A 23247-nucleotide genomic window follows, 5' to 3' on the forward strand; every position below is an offset into this window, starting at 1 on the left:
CTCCTATCCCCTGCTCGCATTCCCCTGATTATTAGTGACACTCATCTGTTTGTCATCACACTGCTGACTACTCATCTGAGATGATTCCAAGCCTGGGTTCATGACTGGGTTAACTACAGCCTGCTTTCTGTTTACTGCTTCAATCTTGTTTAGTTTGTCTTTTTACTGACCGCCTGACCATTAACCTACCTCGCGTTTCTGACTGTTGATTTGTCCTTTGTTTAGCTGCTACACTGATTTGAATAAAACATAATGGTAACATTAGATAAGATCATATTATTTGAGGCCAGAATTTTGCACCCACAGTGGGTTTTGAATGTAAAAAGAAAATACAATTCAGTTTTTCCCCTAAATTTACCGGTTGGGGGGGGCTGGACAAGAATGGTCACCTGCAGGACCCCTTTTGCTCCTATTGCAGAGCTTTTGGACCTGGACAAACCACTAAAGGAGTCATATTTAAGTCTTCACATTTATTTTAGAACAATAATTAGAACAGCTTTTACAACAGAACTGCACTCCTGTTTTTTCGGACCTTAAAACATGTTTGGGGGGGGGAAGCACAGTCCTGTTTGGAGGGGGAGCACGGTCCTGTTTGGAGAGGGAGCACGGTCCTGTTTGGAGAGGGAAGCACGGTCCTGTTTGGAGAGGGAAGCACGGTCCTGTTTGGAGAGGGAAGCACGGTCCTGTTTGGAGAGGAAGCACGGTCCTGTTTGGAGAGGAAGCACGGTCCTGTTTGGAGAGGAAGCACGGTCCTGTTTGGAGAGGGGAGCACGGTCCTGTTTGGAGGGGGGAGCACGGTCCTGTTTGGAGAGGGGAGCACGGTCCTGTTTGGAGGGGGGAGCACGGTCCTGTTTGGAGAGGGAAGCACGGTCCTGTTTGGAGAGGGAAGCACGGTCCTGTTTGGAGAGGGAGCACTGTCCTGTTTGGAGAGGGAGCACTGTCCTGTTTGGAGAGGGAGCACTGTCCTGTTTGGAGAGGGAGCACTGTCCTGTTTGGAGAGGGAGCACTGTCCTGTTTGGAGAGGGAGCACTGTCCTGTTTGGAGAGGGAGCACTGTCCTGTTTGGAGAGGGAGCACTGTCCTGTTTGGAGAGGGAGCACTGTCCTGTTTGGAGAGGGAGCACTGTCCTGTTTGGACGGGGGAGCACTGTCCTGTTTGGAGGGGGGAGCACGGTCCTGTTTGGAGAGGGAGCACGGTCCTGTTTGGAGGGGGGAGCACTGTCCTGTTTGGAGGGGGGAGCACTGTCCTGTTTGGAGAGGGAGCACTGTCCTGTTTGGAGAGGGAAGCACGGTCCTGTTTGGAGGGGGGAAGCACGGTCCTGTTTGGAGGGGGGAAGCACGGTCCTGTTTGGAGGGGGGAAGCACGGTCCTGTTTGGAGAGGGAAGCACGGTCCTGTTTGGAGAGGGAAGCACGGTCCTGTTTGGAGAGGGAGCACGGTCCTGTTTGGAGAGGGAGCACTGTCCTGTTTGGAGAGGGAGCACTGTCCTGTTTGGAGAGGGAGCACTGTCCTGTTTGGAGGGGGGAGCACTGTCCTGTTTGGAGGGGGGAGCACGGTCCTGTTTGGAGAGGGAGCACGGTCCTGTTTGGAGAGGGAGCACGGTCCTGTTTGGAGAGGGAGCACGGTCCTGTTTGGAGGGGGGAGCACGGTCCTGTTTGGAGAGGGAGCACGGTCCTGTTTGGAGGGGGGAGCACGGTCCTGTTTGGAGGGGGGAGCACGGTCCTGTTTGGAGGGGGGAGCACGGTCCTGTTTGGAGGGGGGGAAGCACGGTCCTGTTTGGAGGGGGGAAGCACGGTCCTGTTTGGAGGGGGGAAGCACGGTCCTGTTTGGAGGGGGGAAGCACGGTCCTGTTTGGGGGGGGCAGCACGGTCCTGTTTGGACGGGAAAGCACGGTCCTGTTTGGAGAGGGAAGCACGGTCCTGTTTGGAGGGGGGAAGCACGGTCCTGTTTGGAGAGGGAAGCACGGTCCTGTTTGGAGAGGGAAGCACGGTCCTGTTTGGAGAGGGAAGCACGGTCCTGTTTGGAGGGGGGAGCACCTCCCCCCTCTAATATAATGGGAGGGGAAACACTGCAATTTCTATTCAGAAAATCCAATATTTTCAAATGAATTGTAGCTGTATCCTGCAACACAATAAAATATTCCATAATTGGAAAAAAAGCTCAATCAAATCAACAGAGAAATATTTTTAAATAACTTTTTTAAAACTTTGTGTGTGTGAGATTTGACCTGATTTGAAGAAAACATCAGTGCAAAGGGTTCAAAAGAAGTTGGAAGTAGTTTTAAAGATGCATGCTGGAGGTACAAGGGAAAAGAAAAATCCAAACTTTTGCGCATGTTGCCAATTTGCTTCACCAGTAATATTTTAACAAGCATTGAAGAAATATCTGTCAAGCCTTAGAGATATAAAGATATTTAATGTTTTGTTGCTTTCGATGACATTTCTTTGCCTTGTTCACTTTGTACTAAGGGTGTGCAAATTTTTGTACTTGACTATGTACAATGTTGAATTACATGAACGTAATACCCAGGTTGTGCAAAACATTATAGAGAACTACTTGTTCTATTTCTGATTTGTTATTTTTGGCCATGATCTCATGCCTCAGGGAAAGGGAATATGCATTTTCAAGAATAATAATAATAATAGTAGTAGAGCAGCACAGTGGTGTAGTGGTTAGCACTGTTGCCTCACAGCAAGAAGGTTCTGGGTTTGAGCCCAGTGGCCGACGGGGGCCTTTCTGTGTGGAGTTTGCATGTTCTCCCCGTGTCTGCGTGGGTTTCCTCTGGGTGCTCCGGTTTCCCCCACAGTCCAAAGACATGCAGGTTAGGTTAACTGGTGACTCTAAATTGACCGTAGGTGTGAATGTGAATATGAATGGTTGTTTGTCTTTATATGTCAGCCCTGAGATGATCTGGTGACTTGTTCAGGGTGTACCCTGCTTCTCGCCCACAGTCAGCCCGGATAGGCTCCATTTTGCCTGCGACTCTGCACAGGATAAGCAGTTACGGATAATGGATGGATGGATGCATAATAATAGATTCATTATTGCTGCCAAAGATCAATGCATCAAGACAAATTACTATCAAAATAAGATTCTGAAAGATGGCACCAATCCAGTAAGCAGAATTTGCAATCAACATCTAGAGACAATAGACCACCTCGTCTCAGGCTGCCCAGAACTTGCCAAAACAGAGTACATACAAAAGCACAATAAGGCAGCAGCGTATCTCCATTGGGCAATCTGCAAGCACTAGAACATCAAAGTACAAGACGAATCGTGCAAACACGAATCATCAACAGTCACCAAAAATGAAGTGGCTACGATACTCTGGGACATGCCGATCCAAGCTGACAAAGAGGTCATGGCGAACAGACCAGATATTGTAGTGAAAGACAAGAAGGAGTGAACTTGTCTGCTCATCGACACAGAAAGAAACACCACCTTGAAAACAACAGAAAAACTCTCCAAGTATAAAGACCTTGAAATAGAAATACACAGACAGAACATGGGGCATGAGAACCACAACAGTACCAGTGGTCATAGGTGCTCTTGGGCTCGTCAAGAAGCAAAATCCCTGGGAGCATCAGAAGAGAAGAGCTTCAGAAGATCATCCTCCTTGGAACTGCTCACATACTCAGGAGGACCCTATCCATCAAGTAATCCAACACACCCTTATGATTGCCCCAAGTTCAAGGGATGAACTCCATCCATCCATTATCTGTAGCCGCTTATCCTGTACAGGGTTGCAGGCAAGCTGGAGCCTATCCCAGCTGACCATGGGTGGGGTACACCCTGGACAAGTCGCCAGGTTATCGCAGGGCTGACAAGGGATGAACTCAGCTTAATAATAATAATAATAATAATCTGGACTCTCTTGATCCTCTTATGAATTTTACTTTACTAACCTGTGCTGCATTGTTTTTTGTTTTGTTCCCCCCCCCCATCTCCTGTTTGAGAGATCTGTTACTCTCCTCAGATGTGGAATATTTATCACTCGTATTATTATATTAGAAATTTCCATGTTGTGTATTTCTGAGACAGCATGGTGTCAGAGTGACGAATGTTCTTCAGGCATGTTTACTGTATCATGAGCAAAGGTGTTCGAGCTTACCAAAGACACACAGAAGTGAAAGTTATGTTTATGTTTGGTGCACATTTACATTCAAATGGAACCCACATCAAAGCTGCGTGCAGAATAGTAATAATGTTTGTCTTCTCCAAACCCCTTCTCTACATGCATGGCACATGCATCATGCCAGCAAGCTTCACAAACGTGCGTCAGGTCCTTGATGTTTTGTGCTCTTGCCAGTTATATTTTGTTCTGTCTGTATGTATTCCAGACCGTCTGTAAGAAAGGACTTTTGGTGAAATATTTGTGCATGCACCAGGATTAGAATATTGAACCCAGTGGAAAGGGTTCAGCTTTAACGCATGTGATAACCAGGTTGGGATAGTTCCTCCATCTTAGTGCCTGATGCAAATTAAATCCATCTGGTCTATTTTCTTTTTCCTTTAGGACATTAATGTTCTCTCTCTCTAAAGATCCTTCTGTAGCCTGATCTTACTCGGCTCTCCTTCGCTTGTTTGGCTTGCATAGATTAAAAATATGAGAGCTGGGCTGGAGAGCCTTGATTATCTGACACGAGCACTTGTGACCTACATAACGTGTCGTCCTAAGATACTACTACTTCCACAATTCACAGCTAACATTGCTCTTTGCCCCTCATGTCCTGGTGATACTATGTGTGTGGCAGTCTGGAAAAACCTATAGACTTTAAAGGAACAGTCCACCGTACTTCCATAATGAAATATGCTCTTATCTGAATTGAGACGAGCTGCTCCGTACCTCTCCGAGCTTTGTGCGACCTCCCAGTCAGTCAGACGCAGTCAGACGCACTGTCACTCCTGTTAGCAATGTAGCTAGGCTCAGTATGGCCAATGGTATTTTTTGGGGCTGTAGTTAGATGCGACCAAACTCTTCCGCGTTTTTCCTGTTTACATAGGTTTATATGACCAGTGATATGAAACAAGTTCAGTTACACAAATTGAAACGTGGCGATTTTCTATGCTATGGAAAGTCCGCACTATAATGACAGGCGTACTAACACCTTCTGCGCGCTTCGGCAGCGCATTGATACGGAGCTCAGATATCAATGCGCTGCTGAAGTGCGCAGAAGGTGTTAGTACGCCTGTCATTATAGTGCGGACTTTCCATAGCATAGAAAATCGCCACGTTTCAATTTGTGTAACTGAACTTGTTTCATATCACTGGTCATATAAACCTATGTAAACAGGAAAAACGCGGAAGAGTTTGGTCGCATCTAACTACAGCCCCAAAAAATACCATTGGCCATACTGAGCCTAGCTACATTGCTAACAGGAGTGACAGCGCGTCTGACTGCGTCTGACTGACTGGGAGGTCGCGCAAAGCTCGGAGAGGTACGGAGCAGCTCGTCTCAATTCAGATAAGAGCATATTTCATTATGGAAGTACGGTGGACTGTTCCTTTAAGAAGAAGAACTTTATTCATCATCAGCTTGTGAAATTCTTCTCTGCATTTAACCCATCTAAAGCAATGAACACACATGTGAGCAATGAGCGTGCGCACATATACTCAGAGCAGTGGGCAGCCATGCTAACAGCGCCCGAGGAGCAGTTGGGAGTTCGGTGCCTCGTTCAAGGGCACCTAACTCCCAAGGCCGTCCCATATTAACCTAGCCGCATGTCTTTGAACTGTGAGGGAAACCGGAGCAAACCCACGCAGACACAGGGAGAACATGCAAACTCCACACAGAAAGGCCCCTGCTGGCCGCTGGGCTTGAACCCAGAACCTTCTTGCTGTGAGGTGACCATGCTAACCACTTACACCACTGTGCCGCTATCTCATCTGCTATAAAGATGAGACACAGCACCAGTCAAAAGTTTGGTCCAAACACACTGACTGACTTATTTATAGGTTTTTCTGTATTTGGACTGTTTTCTACATTGCAGAACAATACCAAAAACATCAAAACTATGAATGAAATAACATATGGAACATGTATGGAATTATGTGGTAAACAAAAAAGCGTTAGAACAAAATGTTTCATATTTTAGATTCTTCAAAGTAGCCACCGTTTAACCTTGATGACGTTTTGCACACCGTTGGCATTATCTTAACCAGCTTCATGAGGGAGTCACCTGGAACGCTTTTCAGTTATAAACTTGAGAGAGCCAATCGTTTTGGTCTTGGATCCATCTTCAAACTGCCTTAGGACTGTTCATATCAAGATGCTTTAGACATGGCCAATCTACAGACACTTGAACACCGACGGTCATGCCATTCCTCGTCCTTGGTTTATCAAGCCTTGATCTCTACCTGTCGTCTGAATGACACAAAGGAACTCTTTCAAATACAACAAAGCCGTTATAATTGAAGAGGGGGTAACCTCAGACTAGCACAACCAACATCGAACAGCAAATGGACTCACAGATCATTTACTTATCTGGTGACTCGTATGTGGAACAATCTCCCTACAATACTGAGACACCTTCCATCCATCCATCCATTATCTGTAGCCACTTATCCTGTGCAGGGTCGCAGGCAAGCTGGAGCCTATTCTAGCTGACTATGGGTGAGAGGCGGGGTACACCCTGGACAAGTCACCAGATTATCACAGAGCTGACACAGAGACAAACAACCATTCACACTCACATCCACACCTACGGTCAATTTAGAGCCACCAATTGGCCTAACCTGCATGTCTTTGGACTGTAGAGGAAACCCACACAGACACGGGGAGAACATGCAAAATCTCCACAGAAAGGTCCCACCGTGCCACCCTGCTGCGACACCTTGATTCTTTAATCAAGTTTAAAAGCGCCATAAAGAAAACGAATCATACTCGCGGCACATTGTGCAAATGTAATATCTGTGATCAATAGAGTTAAATTGCATTGTTATATTCTCGATTTAACTTTTTTAAATTTTAATATTATGTCTTCTATTATATATATTTGATATTCACCTATGATAGTAGTTTAATGTTTTTTAAATATTTTTAATTTAGATCTTGTATTAGTTCGAATGTATTTGTTATGAGTCTTTGACTCATTGTACATGTCGAAGATAAATAAAGTTACAAAAAAATTAACAGGTGTGTCTCGTCAAAAGTTAATTAGTGGAATTTCTTGCCTTCTTAATGTGTTTGAGACCAAATAGTTAATAATAATAATAGGCGGCACGGTGGTGTAGTGGTTAGCGCTGTCACCTCACAGCAAGAAGGTCCGGGTTCGAGCCCCGTGGCCGGCGAGGGCCTTTCTGTGCGGAGTTTGCATGTTCTCCCCGTGTCCGTGTGGGTTTCATCCGGGTGCTCCGGTTTCCCCCACAGTCCAAAGACATGCAGGTTAGGTTAACTGGTGACTCTAAATTGACCGTAGGTGTGAATGTGAGTGTGAATGGTTGTCTGTGTCTATGTGTCAGCCCTGTGATGACCTGGCAACTTGTCCAGGGTGTACCCCGCCTTTCGCCCGTAGTCAGCTGGGATAGGCTCCAGCTTGCCTGCGACCCTGTAGAACAGGATAAAGCGGCTACAGATAATGAGATGAGATGATAATAATAATACAGTAAATAGCCTTATTCCACAACTGTAGTAATCCATATATTATGTCAAGAACCGCTCAACTCAGTAAAGAGAAACAACAGTCCAACAGGTGGTGTAGTGGTTAACGCTGTCACCTCACAACAAGAAGGTTCTGGGTTCGAGCCCAGTAGTCAACAGGGGCTTTGCTGTGTGGAGTGTGTGTGTGTTCTTCTCATGTCTGGGTACTCCGGTTTCCCCTACAGTCCAAAGACATGCGATTGGGTTAACATGGGGCAGCCATGGCCTGAGGTTGGGTACTCTACGTGCAAAAGAGAAACATTTCCGTTCTTGTATCTGTAATTTTCACAAAAGCGTCTAGTAGAGAATGTCCAAATTTGATTATGTGAGGGGGTAGGCCACTACACACACGACCCAGTCATTTGTATCTCTTGATAAAGGGAGCAGAGATTAAATGATGATTAAAGCAACAATGAATTCATGAAAAATTGAACAAACAAACGAACAATTTTCATCTTAAATTCACCCGCAAATGTATTTGGCCAGGAGCAAATAAAGATTTCCTTTCTGCCAGACATCACAGAGAGGCAAATCCATGTCGAGGGCATGAAATAAGATGCAAACTCCCTGTAAGTGTCTGAAAGCTTCTTAAGCCTCTGAAGTGCCAATTTTTGAATTAGCTTATAGTGGGTATACAAGTCCATTAATACTTCAGTCTTTTCCAATACAGATGGTTAAAAGCTTGATTAACTGAAATCGCGCTGCACTGTTTTATAGCACTGGAAACTCCGCGGAGACATAAAACCCACAATCCATTGCAGATGGGAAACAGGGATGCCTGCCAGACAGACTTTTTCTTTTTTCTTTCTTTCTTTCTTTTTTTTTTTTTAAACCTTCTATGCTGAGAGCACATGCAAATACAGCAGCACTGCTGCACAGCTCAGACTCTGTTTGGATGGGAATCTCTGAAATGCAGGAGTGGCCACACAGTGAAGGAATGACATCTGCCTTGGCACACTGGGAAATTTGCCTTAGGGAAGACTTTACTGTGGAAGGAAAGAGCAGTATTTATGAATGCTGACCTGATGGAGCTACTTCCAGCTACAGTCTCTCTAAAATCTCCTCATCGCTGTTCATACCACAACCTGATTTCAAATGAGATCCACATGCCTGTACAGACTTTTATATTTTTAGACTTCCAACACTGCTTTTTTTTTTTTATTTCACCGTTTCTGTCTTCCTTATCTCCCCGTGGTACTTCGTAAACTGTTAGCATTAGCAAAAAGTGGTTCTGTTAGATTTGTTGACTTTTAAAGTGCCCTCGCCATGGGGCAAATGGAAAGGAATTTCCTTGAAGTAGCAATGCCTTTAACAGGCAATGAAAGCACATACAATAGCAGCTGTGTTTTAATAGTGGAGTCGTTTACTTCCTGTGCCTCCTTTTCCAACCTGTTGAAAACTTTTTTTTTTTTGCTAAATACCATAGGGAAAGGTCAGAGAGAGGCGGCAAGAATTTATTTACTCAATTTAGATAGATCCGTGTCCTGGACGTGACCTGCATGATTACAAGGGCATGCTTCATTAAATAAAATGGCCTTCTATCGCTGGAAGTAGCAATATAAACTGTATATTCTTTATAGATTATGAACGCTGCTCCTTGGATGCTTGTGCTGAAAAGCTTTAACATTAATCCACGGCTCTTTCATACTATACAGAACCAAGGTACGTGAGGCTGTAAATTATAGAACTAGAAGGGTACTCAGTAGAGCGTATACCTCTCCCAAGCCACATAGTATCAAAATCAAAATCATTCGAACCTAGGATAAAAGTAAAGCTGTACACTAAATTTCATCAAAATCCGTTCACTACTTTTTTGAGTTATGTTGGGAAAAGCAAAAAAAATAAATAAAAATCCTGGATCCACATACATATACAGATATGCATCAAAATCTAATCAATTGCTCCTTGGCCCATGTTCAAAATCCGTTCACTACTTTTTGGGTTCCATTGGGAACAGACAAACAAACAAACAAAAACAAATGGAGGCGAAAACATAACCTCCAACAACAAAGCTAGCGGAGGTAATTATGTCCATATTTTCTGCATTACAATGGTATTTTTGTTCTTTATTCGCTTTAGGTCACACATTTTCTTAATTTAATGGAATCTGTTGCAAAGCCGAAGTGCTCATGCCTCACAAGCCAAACTGGCATCTCTAGCTTTCACTACATTCTGGAACCTTTCATCATTAAACCTAACCAGACCAAAATAATAATAATAATAATAATAACCAAGCGGGCATTTTACATATAACCAACCAAAAACAGTTCTTGTAGCTGGTCTCTGAAATCAACAGACTATCTCTATCACAAGTTTGAAAAGTGAGTTGTTGTGAACCTTTGTTCAGTCCACTGACTATATTTTGTGCCAAAAAGTCGAAGTGCAGAAGTGTGTGTACACAGAAAACCAATCAGATTGCAGATTTTCTTTAGGATCCTGAGGATTAGGGCCAGAAAAGTGTACAAAAGATCTCATCTCATCTCATTATCTCTAGCCGCTTTATCCTGTCCTACAGGGTCGCAGGCAAGCTGGAGCCTATCCCAGCTGACTATGGGCGAAAGGCGGGGTACACCCTGGACAAGTCGCCAGATCATCACAGGGCTGACACATAGACACAGACAACCATTCACACTCACGGTCAATTTAGTGTCACCAGTTAACCTAACCTGCATGTCTTTGGACTGTGGGGGAAACCGGAGCACCCGGAGGAAACCCACGCGGACACGGGGAGAACATGCAAACTCCGCACAGAAAGGCCCTCGCCGGCCACGGGGCTCGAACCCGGACCTTCTTGCTGTGAGGCGACAGCGCTAACCACTACACCACCGATGTCAGAAATAATTAATACTCTGCATCATGGAGAGCAGTTGCTTTAAAAATTTTAAAAAAAAAATTAAAAAATCTTGGAATCCTGCTTGATGTGAATATTGTGCAAGTTATATTTCTTGCTACGGGTTTGTGCATTAGGCATTACTTGACACTTTCATCATTGTAAGAGCGCTTTGCTTTCGCCTGAACCCTGATGCCCTCTGACTTGGTATCTGGCTTCTTGAAATGACAAACCCTTGTCTGTTAGTGTGTCATTTCACTGCCAGGAGGAAATCCTTCAGTCACAGGAAAACCACAGTTATACGTCTCCCTTGTTCTTTCATACTAGCATGTGTCCATCAGTGTGAGCACATGTCCTGGCTTTGTTTGCATTACTGTGGATTAGATTACCAGGGACAGCAGTCCAGAGGCCAGGCCCAATGCAACGCAATGCAGTGCACAAAGAGCATGACAGCCTTATATAATATATCAGGCTTGTAGTACTCGAGTCTGACTCATGCCCTAATTTTAGGGACTTGACTTTGACTTGAGCACTGATGACTCGGACTCGTGTATTAACTGCATTCGGACTCATCAATTGGAGATAAGGATTCGGATTTTTTCTTTATTTTTTTTTGTAACATGCCATAATAATTTGACATAAGATATTTATATCCACATTAATTTTTGTACTAATTTCACACAAGAGTGTCGCACCTGTGCACCTTGGCGTGTGCATCAGATAGACTCTCAGGTGCACTCCGGACAGCGCGCGCGCCAAGCGGAAGCACCGTAAACGACTCACACCTGCACAGGATTAAGGCGCAATCAGCGCACCAATATAAAAACTATGGAAACACATTTACTTTGCGAAGTATTGACTTGCGTTGCTGACCCATTACTGAGCCTTATTTCCTTGTCCAAAAGTTCCTGTTTCTCGTCTTTGATTCTGCCGAGTCTATGATAGCCTGTTTGTGCCTCGCTTAAGCTATTACCTGTTTCACTCATCTCATCTCATTATCTGTAGCCGCTTTATCCTGTTCTACAGGGTCGCAGGCGAGCTGGAGCCTATCCCAGCTGACTACGGGCGAAAGGCGGGGTACACCCTGGACAAGTCGCCAGGTCATCACAGGGCTGACACATAGACACAGACAACCATTCACACTCACATTCACACCTACGGTCAATTTAGAGTCACCAGTTAACCTAACCTGCATGTCTTTGGACTGTGGGGGAAACCGGAGCACCCGGAGGAAACCCACGCGGACACGGGGAGAACATGCAAACTCCGCACAGAAAGGCCCTCGCCGGCCACGGGGCTCGAACCCGGACCTTCTTGCTGTGAGGCGACAGCGCTAACCACTACACCACCGTGCCGCCCTACCTGTTTCACTGTTTTATGATTTTGCCTGCTGTTCTGGATTGTTTACCTGTCTTCACTTGTATTAATAAACACACCTTCTGCACTTGCATCTGTCTCCCAACCATCTCTGACAGAATACTTTGCACTCCCTGATAAAGAGAACGCACATTCACCTGTTCATACATCAAGTTCAGGAACAAACTAATGGTAATGGTGCTAAAACAGCCACCGTCAAATGGAGTGTTGGACTCGACTCGGATTCGACTCGAAATTTTCTTTAATGACTTGGACGTGACTCAGACTTGAACACTGGGGACTTGACTCGGATTCGAGGTTTAGTGACTCTACTGCAACACTGATTTTATATATATATGTATGTATGTAATTGGACACCCATTGTAAATCATTTCTGTGCAGCTTGACTTCTGCCTTATAATGGCAAACAAATTTGGTGATGCAGTTTAGACAGAGGAAATGGCTCCAGTCACCTGGCTTTTAGATCTGCTCAGTCAATTGATTGTATTTCTGTCAGGATCTGGAAAATAGAGTTTAAGGAAGCCATTTATTACACAGTACCAGTCAAAAGTTTGGACACACCTTCTAATTCAATGTTTTTTCTTTATTTTTATTAAAACCCCAAATAAGAAAAAGTTGGGACGGTATATTGAAATTGAAATTAAAACTGAAAACAGTAATTGTTAAATACAACCCCAATTCCAAAAAAGTTGGGACGCTGTGTAAAGCATGAATAAAAACAGAATGAGATAATCTGCAAATCATGGAAACTCTATATTTCTTTGAAAATAGTACAAAGACAACATATCAAATGTTGAAACTGAGAAATTTTATTGTTTTTTGAAAAAATACATGCTCATTTTGAATTTGATATCAGCAACAAGTTTCAGAAAAGTTGGGACAGGGGCAACAAAAGACTGAAAAAGTTGCATAATGGTAAAAATAATAATAATAATAATAATTTGGTTAATTGGCAACAGGTCAGTAAGATGATTGGGTATATGCTAAAAAGAGCATCCCAGAGAGGCGGCGTCTCTCAGAAGTAAAGATGGGGCGGGATTCACTGCTCTGTGAAAGACTGCATGGGCAAACAGCGCAACAATTTAAGAATAACGTTCCTCAATGTAAAACCACAAAGAATTTGTGGATCACATCATCTATGGTCCATAATATCATTAAAAGATTCAGAGAATCTGGAGAAATCGCTGTATGCAAGGGACAAGGCTGAAAACTGACACTGGATGCCTGTGATCTTCAGGCCCTCAGGAGACACTGCATTAAAAGCAGACACATGTCTGTAGTGGAAATCACTGTATGGGCTCAGGAACACTTCAGAAAACCATCGTCTGTGAAAACACTTCATTACTGCATCCACAAATGCAAGTTAAAACCAGATATAAACAATATCCAGAAACACCGCCCCCTTCTCTGGGCCCGAGCTCTTTTATGACGGACTGAGGCAAAGTGGAAAATTGTCCCGAGGTCTGACGAATCAAAAGTAGAAATTCTTTTTAGAAATCACGGACACCACATCCTCCAGGCTAAAGAGGAGAGGGACCATCCGGCTTGTTATCAGTGCACAGTTCAAAAGCAGCATCTGTGATGGTATGAGGGGGCATTAGTGCACATGACATGGGTAGCTTGTACATCTGGGAAGGCATCATTAATGCTGAATGATATATACACGTTTCAGAGCAATATGCTGCCATCCAGACTAAATGTTTTTCAGGGAAGGCCTTCCTTCTTTCAGCAAGATAACGACAAACCGCTTTCTGCACATATTACAACTGCATGGCTCCGTAGTAAAAGAGTCCGGGTGCTAAACTGGCCTGCTGCAGTCCAGACCTGTCTCCCAGTTAAAAAATTTGGCGCATTATGAAGTGCAAAATACAACAAAGGAGACCCCGAACTGTTGTGCAGCTGAAATTATATATCAGGACAACATTTCTCTTTCAGATCTACAGCAATTGGTCTCCTCAGTTCCCAAACGTTTACAGTGTTGTTAAAAGTAGAGGTGATGCAACACAGTAGTAAACACGCCCCTGTCCCAACTTTTCTGAAATGTGTTGCTGACATCAAATTCAAAATGAGCATATATTTTTCAAAAAACAATAAAATTTCTCAGTTTCAACACTTGATATGTTGTCTTTGTACTATTTTCAATGAACTATAGGGTTTTCATGATTTCAAATTATCGCATTCTGTTTTTATTTACAGTTTACACTGTATCTCAACATTTTTGGAATTGGGGTTGTAATCTTTTACCTCTGTTACACTAAAAACAATACAATATTACATTATTTGATGTTTTACCTCATGAATTTTATCATCGTTGTTGTTTTTGGGGGGGTTCCAAAAAACAAAACAAAACACTTATTTCAATTTTGATTCTTGCAGCACATTTCCAAAAAATTTAGGATGGTAAAAGCAACACTTAAAACACATTTAGGGACAAAAGACATAAAGTGATGAAGCATTTCAGGTGTGATACTGTCCCATTCTTTCTGTAAACAGGACTTAAAGTGTATATCCTGGACCAATTTCGTGTTTGTTTGTTTGTTTGTTTTTTATATGAAAGTATGTCCCTTTACACACTCATCCAGAAGGGTAATTTTGCACAAGGCCATCTGTCTACAGCAGAAAAAAATAAAATAACAAAATGCGCCTGGAAAAATCACAAGGGAGTCTGGAGCCAGATTCGTGACGTCACGTGCGGATCCGCCAGCAGGCTGAGAGAGCTTGCACGGTTTCAGTGCACAGCCTGTGTAGACCAAGTTTAGCAGCTAGCGATTTTGCATTGAAATATGGAATTGTCGCCTGAGCTTGTAAACCCATGGATTCATGCATCAATGCTCATCTATCTATTGTTACATAAATCATATTTTTTCTAATCACTATTACGTATTTATATATTTCTTCATTTAGAAGAGTACTGGCTACTGTAGGAGAAAGATTTCATAAGCTACACACATGGAATCGGCTAAGCAGGGTTGTATATACGTTTAATGTGTTTGACAGGTCCCAAGATCTCAAGCCCTGACACGCAGATCCCTTGATACATGTGGAGCAAGTGTATTATCGCCCAGTGCTTTCGTGTTGTTTACTTTTGTGTGTGGTAATAAATAACATTATCCGTGTACCACACAAACACCTAATGTAGAGTATAGTCTCTCTTATTCCTTACGCTGGCAACAGTGAACTTGTGAATTGCCAATTTTCTTGGTCTTTTTCTTGGCTCTGCTTTGGTCCTCGGCTTTTTCCGGGTGCCTCGCACGAAGCGCTCCCATTTCTCTCTCATTGTCCGGTCTTTTGGAAAACTGGACTAATTTGAGTACTAATCCCATCAAGATTGGTGTTGCTACACCCTCGTACGATACATCTGTTAACCGTTTTAATAATTACGTGATAACGAAGAAATTTGCAGAAAACCACCAGGTTGTTTTCTCATAAACAAACCAGCGCTGACGTAGGATTCAGAGGGAGGCGTCCCGCACGTGACGTCACGAAAATTAATGTTTGCCGGGAAATCCAAATGCCAAGTTTTTTCAGAGGCGGACCAATTCGCCTCAAATGGCTTGATTTCAACTGAATTTTTCTGGTATTGCACAAGGTAAAAAAAAATTGCAGAGAATGCAGAATGTTACAGATATTTGACCAAAGTTTAATATAAAATAAGAGAATTACATTGATCTTGCTCCTGAATTTACTCGTGATATGCACTTTAAGGTGTGCAGCAGTACAGGGTTGTCATTATCGTATTTTTCCATTTCAAAATTCGCCACACATTCTATTTGGGACAGAGGGGACAGGCACCCTCTTCTTCCACAGACAGATCCAGATTGTGCTTTTGCATTGTCTTGTTGAAATATCCCTGGAAAAAATGTCATCTTGAAGGCAGCAGATGTTGCTCCAAAATCTCAATGTACTTTTCTGCATTAATGCTGCCATCACAGAAAAAGAAAGACCTTTGCCAAGGGCACTGATGCAACCCCATACCATGACACACCCTGGATTTTGGACTTGTTGGTGACTGTCTGGATGGTCCTTTCATCTTTGGTTTGGACCACACAGCATCCATTTCTTACAAAAAAAAAAAGACCTGGAATACTGATTTGTCTAACCACAAGCCACATTTCCACTGTGTGATGGTCCATTCCAGATACCTCCGAGCCCAGTGATGTCTGCGCTTCTGGACACAGTTAACAAAAGGCTTTCTTTGTTGCACAGTAAAATTTGAAGTGGCATTTGTGGATGTAACTCTGTATCGTAGTGCTGGAAAAAGGTTTGTCAAAGTAATCCCGAGCCCATGTGGTTATATCAGCTGTAGATGAATGACGGTTCTTGATGCAGTGCCATCTGAGGGTTCAGAGATCACGGATGTTCAGCTTAGGCTTGCGCCCTTGCCCTTTACACACCGAAATTCCTCCAGATTCCTTGAATCGTTTAATTATGATATACACCGTAGAAGTTGAACTATCCAAATCCCTTGTCATCTTTCTTTGAGGAACATTGTTTTTTAAACATTGCAATAATTTTCTCACGCATTTGTTGACAGACTAGAAACCTTTGTCCCATCTTTTTATCTTCTCAAAGACTAAGCCTTTCCTGGATACTGATTTTGTCCCAAATTCTGATTATAATCACCTGTGTCAAATCACATCATTAGTTAATTATTTTACCTCATTACTAGCCCTAAATTACCCCATCCCTACTTTTTTAGAAGGTGTTCCAGACCTGAAACAAAGGAATGGATGTATATTAACAAATGAAATGAAGTTGAACAAAAAAAACATGTAATATCTTGGGTTTATACTGTCTGCATTGAAATATAAGTCAAAGTTGGGTTTTTCTTCCACTTTCTTTTTTTTTTTTATTTGCATTTTCCATGCCATCCCAACTTTTTCTGATTTGAGGTTGTAATTAAGAAACTTCATGTCTTTAAAGTAATGATGGATGTCATTTCTCTTTACTTAGTTGAGCGGTTCTTGACATAATATGGATTACTACAATTGTGGAATAGGGCTGTTTACTGTGTTTTTATTATTCACTATTTACTGTTTGATCTCAAACGCATTAAGAAGGCAAGAAAGTTGTCCACTAATTAACTTTTGACGAGGCACCTGTTAATTGAAAAGCGTTCCAGATGACTACCTCATGAAGCTGGTTAAGATAATGTGTGCAAAGCGGCATCAAGGTAAACGCTGGCTACTTTGAAGAATCTAAAATATCTCACGTTTTTTTAACACTTTTTTTTGTTTGTTTACCACATAATTCCATATATGTTCCATACATCATTTCATAGTTTTGATGTCTCCAGGATTGTTCTACAATGTAGAAAATAGTCAAAATACAGAAAAACCTATGAATGAGTAGGTGTATCCAAATTGCTGATTTGCATTATCTCATCTCATCTCATTATCTCTAGCCGCTTTATCCTGTTCTGCAGGGTCGCAGGCAAGCTGGAGCCTATCCCAGCTGACTACGGGCGAAAGGCGGTGATTTGCATTATATAAATGGCAAATGAATTTGGCAAATAGGATAAAAAGCTGATTGTAGAACACCCAGTAGTGTATGAGACAGTTCTCCTGGGTACACCAGAAAGAGCTTGTAGAGAAAAAGAAAAGAGCTTGAAGAAAGAAAGAAAGAAAGAAAGAAAGAAAGAAAGAAAGCTTGAAGATATTCAACTTCTAAAGTTTTGATGGTTTTGAATATGCTTAATTTAGAGCATGCTCGTCCATCTATTATAAGTGGATTAAATAATATTAATAAGAAATTAAAGGAGAACTGAAGTCATTTTTAAACTTGCTTTATTTCTTAATTAACGTGTTATTCAATTACGTTTTCGGTTTCAGTAACCTTATATCGTGACTCGTATTGGCAACTAATTGGAATTAAATATTATACTCATCGGCCTATTCGGTTTTTAGCCGTGTTGAATTTAGTTTGTTTGGTCCACGGCAGGCGTCGCTTATCCACGCGATCTTCACGATACTTGTGCGAGACTTCGAAGCGTGAAGTGTCAGCGCCGTCATTTTGAAAACTGTTTTCCAAACGAAATATTGCACAAAAACGAGTTTAAATGACTATTACTGCCTCCTTTTTTTTTTTTCAAATTTTCCCGATCGCTATCAAAACAAACTTCCAGCTTGATTACATCAGCATTCGAAAGAGGGCGCGCGCGTCTTTTGACAACGTCGGGAGATGTCGTCACTTTGATCTCCGCTGTACGTTTTACTTCCGTCCTACGATGTCTCGCACAGGTCTCAGCGAATCTCGTTTACGGCCATCGCTTTGACATATGGACTGATATATTACAGAGCGTATTTCAAAACACTCATAACTTGCTATAGCAGTGACAAAATAGCGATCAAAATGCATTTCTATATTTAATAAAATGAGAATAGAATTTTGATAATACAAAATTTGCCTTCAGTTCTCCTTTAAATGCATTTCATAGCGCCATAATTTCATAACAGTTGAATTTTTCTTGCCTATACTGAGCCTGCTTTAGTTGATTGTGATGCTATCTTCTTTGATCTGACCTTATCACTATAGATAAATCATATTGCTGGTGGTAGAAGCAGGTGACCTTCGATGAATGAATGAATATCAAATAATTACCTGCTCACTAATATTACACCATTATGCACCAGCTACCAGTTGAAATGAAACTGGCTATAAAATAAAAGCTCCGGTCAAAAGCACTAAGAGCACTGTTTCAGCTCTTTAGCAGAAGCAAAGCTAAACATTTGACATTCATAAATGGTTTCAAATATTCCACTAAAGCATTATAACATTGGATTAAAAGGAAAAAAAAAGCATTGGAGCTTACAAATTGACTACAAGTGCAGATTAGCGTACCAAACCACATGCGTGTATTGAGATTAAATGCTCTTCTCTGTGATACTGGCTTTAAAAGTCTCACAAAAGAGCTACAAACTCCTGTACAAAGCCTGACTAGTGATGGAAACTAACATATATCTGAAGCTATTTAGCGCTTTAGCACCTCAGACGTAGCACAGTGATGGCAGTGACAGGCTTTTCCAGTCAGAGGATTTTCCATGGAAGCACACGTGCCAGAGGAGATGCCTTTCTCTTTATGGGGCTCAGTCCCTATGATGGTCTTGTGTGCAGTCCAGGGGCCTGGGCCATAAATCCAGAGTCCCCCAAAGCCTACACAGCTCCTACTGTGTCCTGCTGTTGCCCAGCCATTTCTGTCTGACCTGCTGTGCCATGTTTAATGGCTGTGAGGAACAGCCCAATCATTTACCTCGGCTCAAGGCCCTTTCTTTTGGTGTCTCAGCAACCACCATCTTCGCCTGTACAACATACTTGTCGCTTGTTAGAAAATGGGTTTGGTTTGCAAAAATGAGTCCAGCTTCCTCTGGAGGAGGATGCGGCGAGGGAAGCCATTTCTGGCATGCCTACTTTCTCAGACCAGAGCACAGTGAAGAGTAGACCTGTGGACGATGTGGGAGACATAGAGACATGGCTGGAAATTCCCCTCCTCTGTTTATGTGGTGCTGTGCTGTACTGTATCCTAAGTGTGTACAAGCTTAGTCATAAAGTCCTTTTCATCATTCTCCAGGACTGGAGCTGGATGGACTTTGTCACGCTATTTCCATTGTGTATGTGTAGTTAGGACTAGCTTTTTAAACTGTTTGTGTAGCATGGCTATAATTTGATCGTGAACATTCATCATGTGCTTGCTGGTTTCAATCTCTGTGTCTGTGTGTCTCTTTCTCATTTTTTTTCCAGCTCCCTCCACAGTTTCTATAATGCACCAGGTTAGCCGTACCGTGGATAGCATTACTCTGTCCTGGTCACAACCGGATCAACCCAACGGAGTCATTCTGGACTACGAGCTGCAGTACTATGAGAAGGTACTGGACCTGAATCAAGGCAAACTATTTACACTGAAAACTTCATTACAGCCCACAAAAATATGCAAATTGTGGCATTTCAGCTTCAAGTTGCAAAATAGATGGTCAGTGTAAATGGATTAATTTTGCACCCTCGTGGTGATATATTAAACCTGAAGACAAAATATATATGTGTTATTTACCAGCTGGGAGGTCCGTATCGTGAAATACCATGACCGAGGTCTTGAAAGTACTGACCGAGGCCCTCTGGGCCCCCTCCCTCCCTCCCAGCTGGTAAATAACATATTTATTTTCTTCTTTACCAAATTCTAACAGAAAACGAGAGCGCCCGAAAGGGAAAACCGAGCCGAGCCGCCATTTTGAATCCTCATTCACGGCTGTAATGCAAATTGCTTCCTCCTCGGTATACAAGTGCACTTCCATGGCAGGAAAAACACTACATTTTGCCGCCTATGTCGTCCCGTATTTATACAAAATTGAGTCATTCAGGATTCAGCCATGTTTTTGCTCGGCGTTAGCAAGTTAGGTTTTTAGCTTTCTCCTGAAATGTTTTATTTTATTTCTTCTTCCTCAGGGTAGTAAAACTCGCTTTCGCTGTGAACGCTGTCGTTATCACTATCCATGCTGTAAAATTAATGCTATTCTTCTGAGAAATGCGAAATTAAATGTTGACAAAAAATTGCTACTATGTTTTTTATTGTTGTGAAGGAGCAAGTCGCCGGAGGTCCGTAACCGGGGTCCGTACCGTAGGATACGGACCCGCTTGCCAGCCAATCAGAGCACAGGATTTGATGGAAACCGGACCGCGAAAAAAATAATTAAGTTATTCCACAAAATCGAGTTGCATATGAGCCAATAGTCACTACATGCCTCGTCGCCTATAAGCCATGTACGACGAAATTGAGTGGAATAACCGTTTTATTCTATCCACATTCACTGGATTTTGAGAAACAGAGCATTTTTATTCTTATTTTTTGCAAATCCGATAAAAAAAACTTTAAACAAAATATCCGACAAAATGACAGTAGCAATTTGTGAAAAATGCTATAATAATAATTCTTGAAAAATAAAAGATATCTTCTTACCATCAAATACTTTTATTCCATATTTTGTTGCTTTTTTTGTATTTTTTGGGATTTTGTTTTCGAGTAGAGTTTTCATTCCATCTTCGGTTGATTCAGTAACATGGTCCGCCATTTTCTTCTTCTTCTTCTCCTTTAGTGGTTTTTGGCGGTTTGGCGCCACCAACTGGGCTGGAGTGTGGAACAGACGATATTGGGGAGGAAAAGACCTATATTATTTTCTCCATTTCTGTTTCTTTTAAATACTTGATAACAAAGTGATGTATCTGACTTGATGCGCGCCACCATTTTGTTTTTCTCTACTCACAGGATATGAGCTGATATCCTCGTAGTAGAGTAGCCAATCAGAGCGTGCGATTGCTCATATCCAGTGAATGTGGATAGAATAAAACTATTGTACTCTCAAAATGATGTCTCAGTATCTCAAAATACAGTCATGAGTTTGACTTCATATTGATCACTAAAATTTCAGAATTAAAGTTTGACATCTGAAAAGGTAAAGAGAAGCTGATTAGCAAATTACACACTCATGTCGACAGATTTATTTCACACTCATTTTATATTTACCTCGCCCAGGAGGTATTGTTTTCCGTCGGGTTTCTTTGGGGTTTTTTAACAATATTACGCGAAAACGGCTGGACCAATCTTCATGAAACTTTCAGGATAGATGGGTATTGGACTCAAATATAACCTCCAACATTTTGAGGGTCATCTGGTCAAGGTCACCAAAAAGGTCAAAATCGTTTTTGTTGTGGCTACTGCCTCATATAGAGGCGCTAGCCACTATGTCATCGTGCTGTAAGAGTGTAACAATCACGCACTGCGCATACACGTGTTCCGATTAAAATGGCCGGTGAGCGTATACAATTCGGTTCACCATTCGAATTAAATGGACTAGACTAAAGAAATCGCTTTCAGACATGTTTATGCTTATTACAGAGGGAAAGTGCGTTCCACTGAGCTCTAGCGCCGGGCCATTTCCGGGAAATAAACCTTGGTTCAGAGGTTTCAGTTTCGAAAACTGTAAGAGGTAAGCGTAGAATAATATAAAGTACAGACACTTGGTATTTTTAAATTGTTCATTGTTGTGGCTACTGCCTCATAGAGTGTATATATGCGCTACATTTACTGTATGGAGATGGTATCAGAAAACAATTTTATTTATAAGCAGTCGCCACATGTACCCATACAGTACCCATTTTTTTCACGATATCTTCCTTCATATTCATTATAAGTGCTACTGGGTGAGGTTTGTTTTGCCTGGCAATACTTGTTATGGCAAGTTTTTCTAGTTTTAGCATTCCAAAAGTGAGCCAGTAGTTAAGAAATGTTAGCAGCTGCAAAAAAAAAAACATTTAAATATTTGTCTTTCTCATGTTTCAGATCACTTAATTCACACAAGCATTCTTTGTAAATTACCCTCACCACACCCAATAACTGCCTGGGCAGTTTATCACATGCCACACACACACACACACACACACACACACACACACACACACACACAGTTTAGCCATCTTTATTTGGCAGCTTCGTAAATCAGAGCCTGAGTTTTATCCCTAGAAACAGCCAAATAGATAATGTCTCCTTTTTATGCACATGATATTAACATTAACACCAAACGCGTGTATTATTTCTCGTTCAGATGTGTACAAGCATAGTGAAATTATAGCGCGATCACTGAGGCACAGTGCTAGACTCTTTTGCATGCGAAGTCTATGTTTAGAAAGCTGGATTTTCAAGCCGTTGTATATTTGAGGCTGCTGGCACATTGTTATTTAATTACTGATCCATTCGAGCTGATTGTTATTGCAGTTATTCACTAGGACAGGAAATCGCTGAGGAGCCACTAGTTAAAGCTGACGAGGTTCCGTGCAGGGATTTGTGGTTAAAACAATGGAGTGTTGACTGGATAAAAACAGCATTTCAGAAACAAATTCCTCTGTGTAAACTTCCAGAAAACACACAGGATTTCATAAATAGGCTGTCGTTACGCATTACTCTGATAAACACACAGCGAGAGAAACTCGGGCAGGATTTTTGGTCCACGGGGTAAAATCCAACCTTGGAGTAAATGTTTTATACAGCAGATCAGCAGGCTTTACAAATATGGCAAACGAGAGTTTTCCAAGATCACCGCTTCAGACGTAGTCCTGGCTAACATTAACGCTACGGCTCGTGGAAAATGCTAGGCTTGACGAGGTAAATGCCTCTCTGTAATTGAATGATGTGCATTTAATAATTATATTTAATGACTTAATGCAGCATATAAATTAAGTGACAGCACATGAGATGAGTTTTTAGGCTTTAAACATACATGTATATCATGTATCACTACACACACACACACACACACACACACACACACTCACACACACACACACACACACACACACAGAGACTGATTCAAATTATTTGGCAGACTCTATCTTCACTCTCTCTCTCTCACACACACACAC

The 23247-nt window shown here is 42.1% G+C and overlaps 1 protein-coding gene across 1 annotated transcript in view; it reads left to right on the forward strand.

The window, feature by feature from the left end:
- ephb2b (eph receptor B2b) overlaps positions 1–23247 on the forward strand; it is a 399332-nt gene that overhangs the window by 300051 nt on the left and 76034 nt on the right. The window contains exon 6 of the mRNA XM_060910500.1: positions 19582–19706. Within this exon, the coding sequence (XP_060766483.1) occupies positions 19582–19706 (125 nt within the window). The remainder of the gene's footprint in view (positions 1–19581; positions 19707–23247) is intronic.

The sequence above is a fragment of the Neoarius graeffei genome, chromosome 26 (assembly GCF_027579695.1).
Source record: "Neoarius graeffei isolate fNeoGra1 chromosome 26, fNeoGra1.pri, whole genome shotgun sequence".
Taxonomy (NCBI): domain Eukaryota; kingdom Metazoa; phylum Chordata; class Actinopteri; order Siluriformes; family Ariidae; genus Neoarius; species Neoarius graeffei.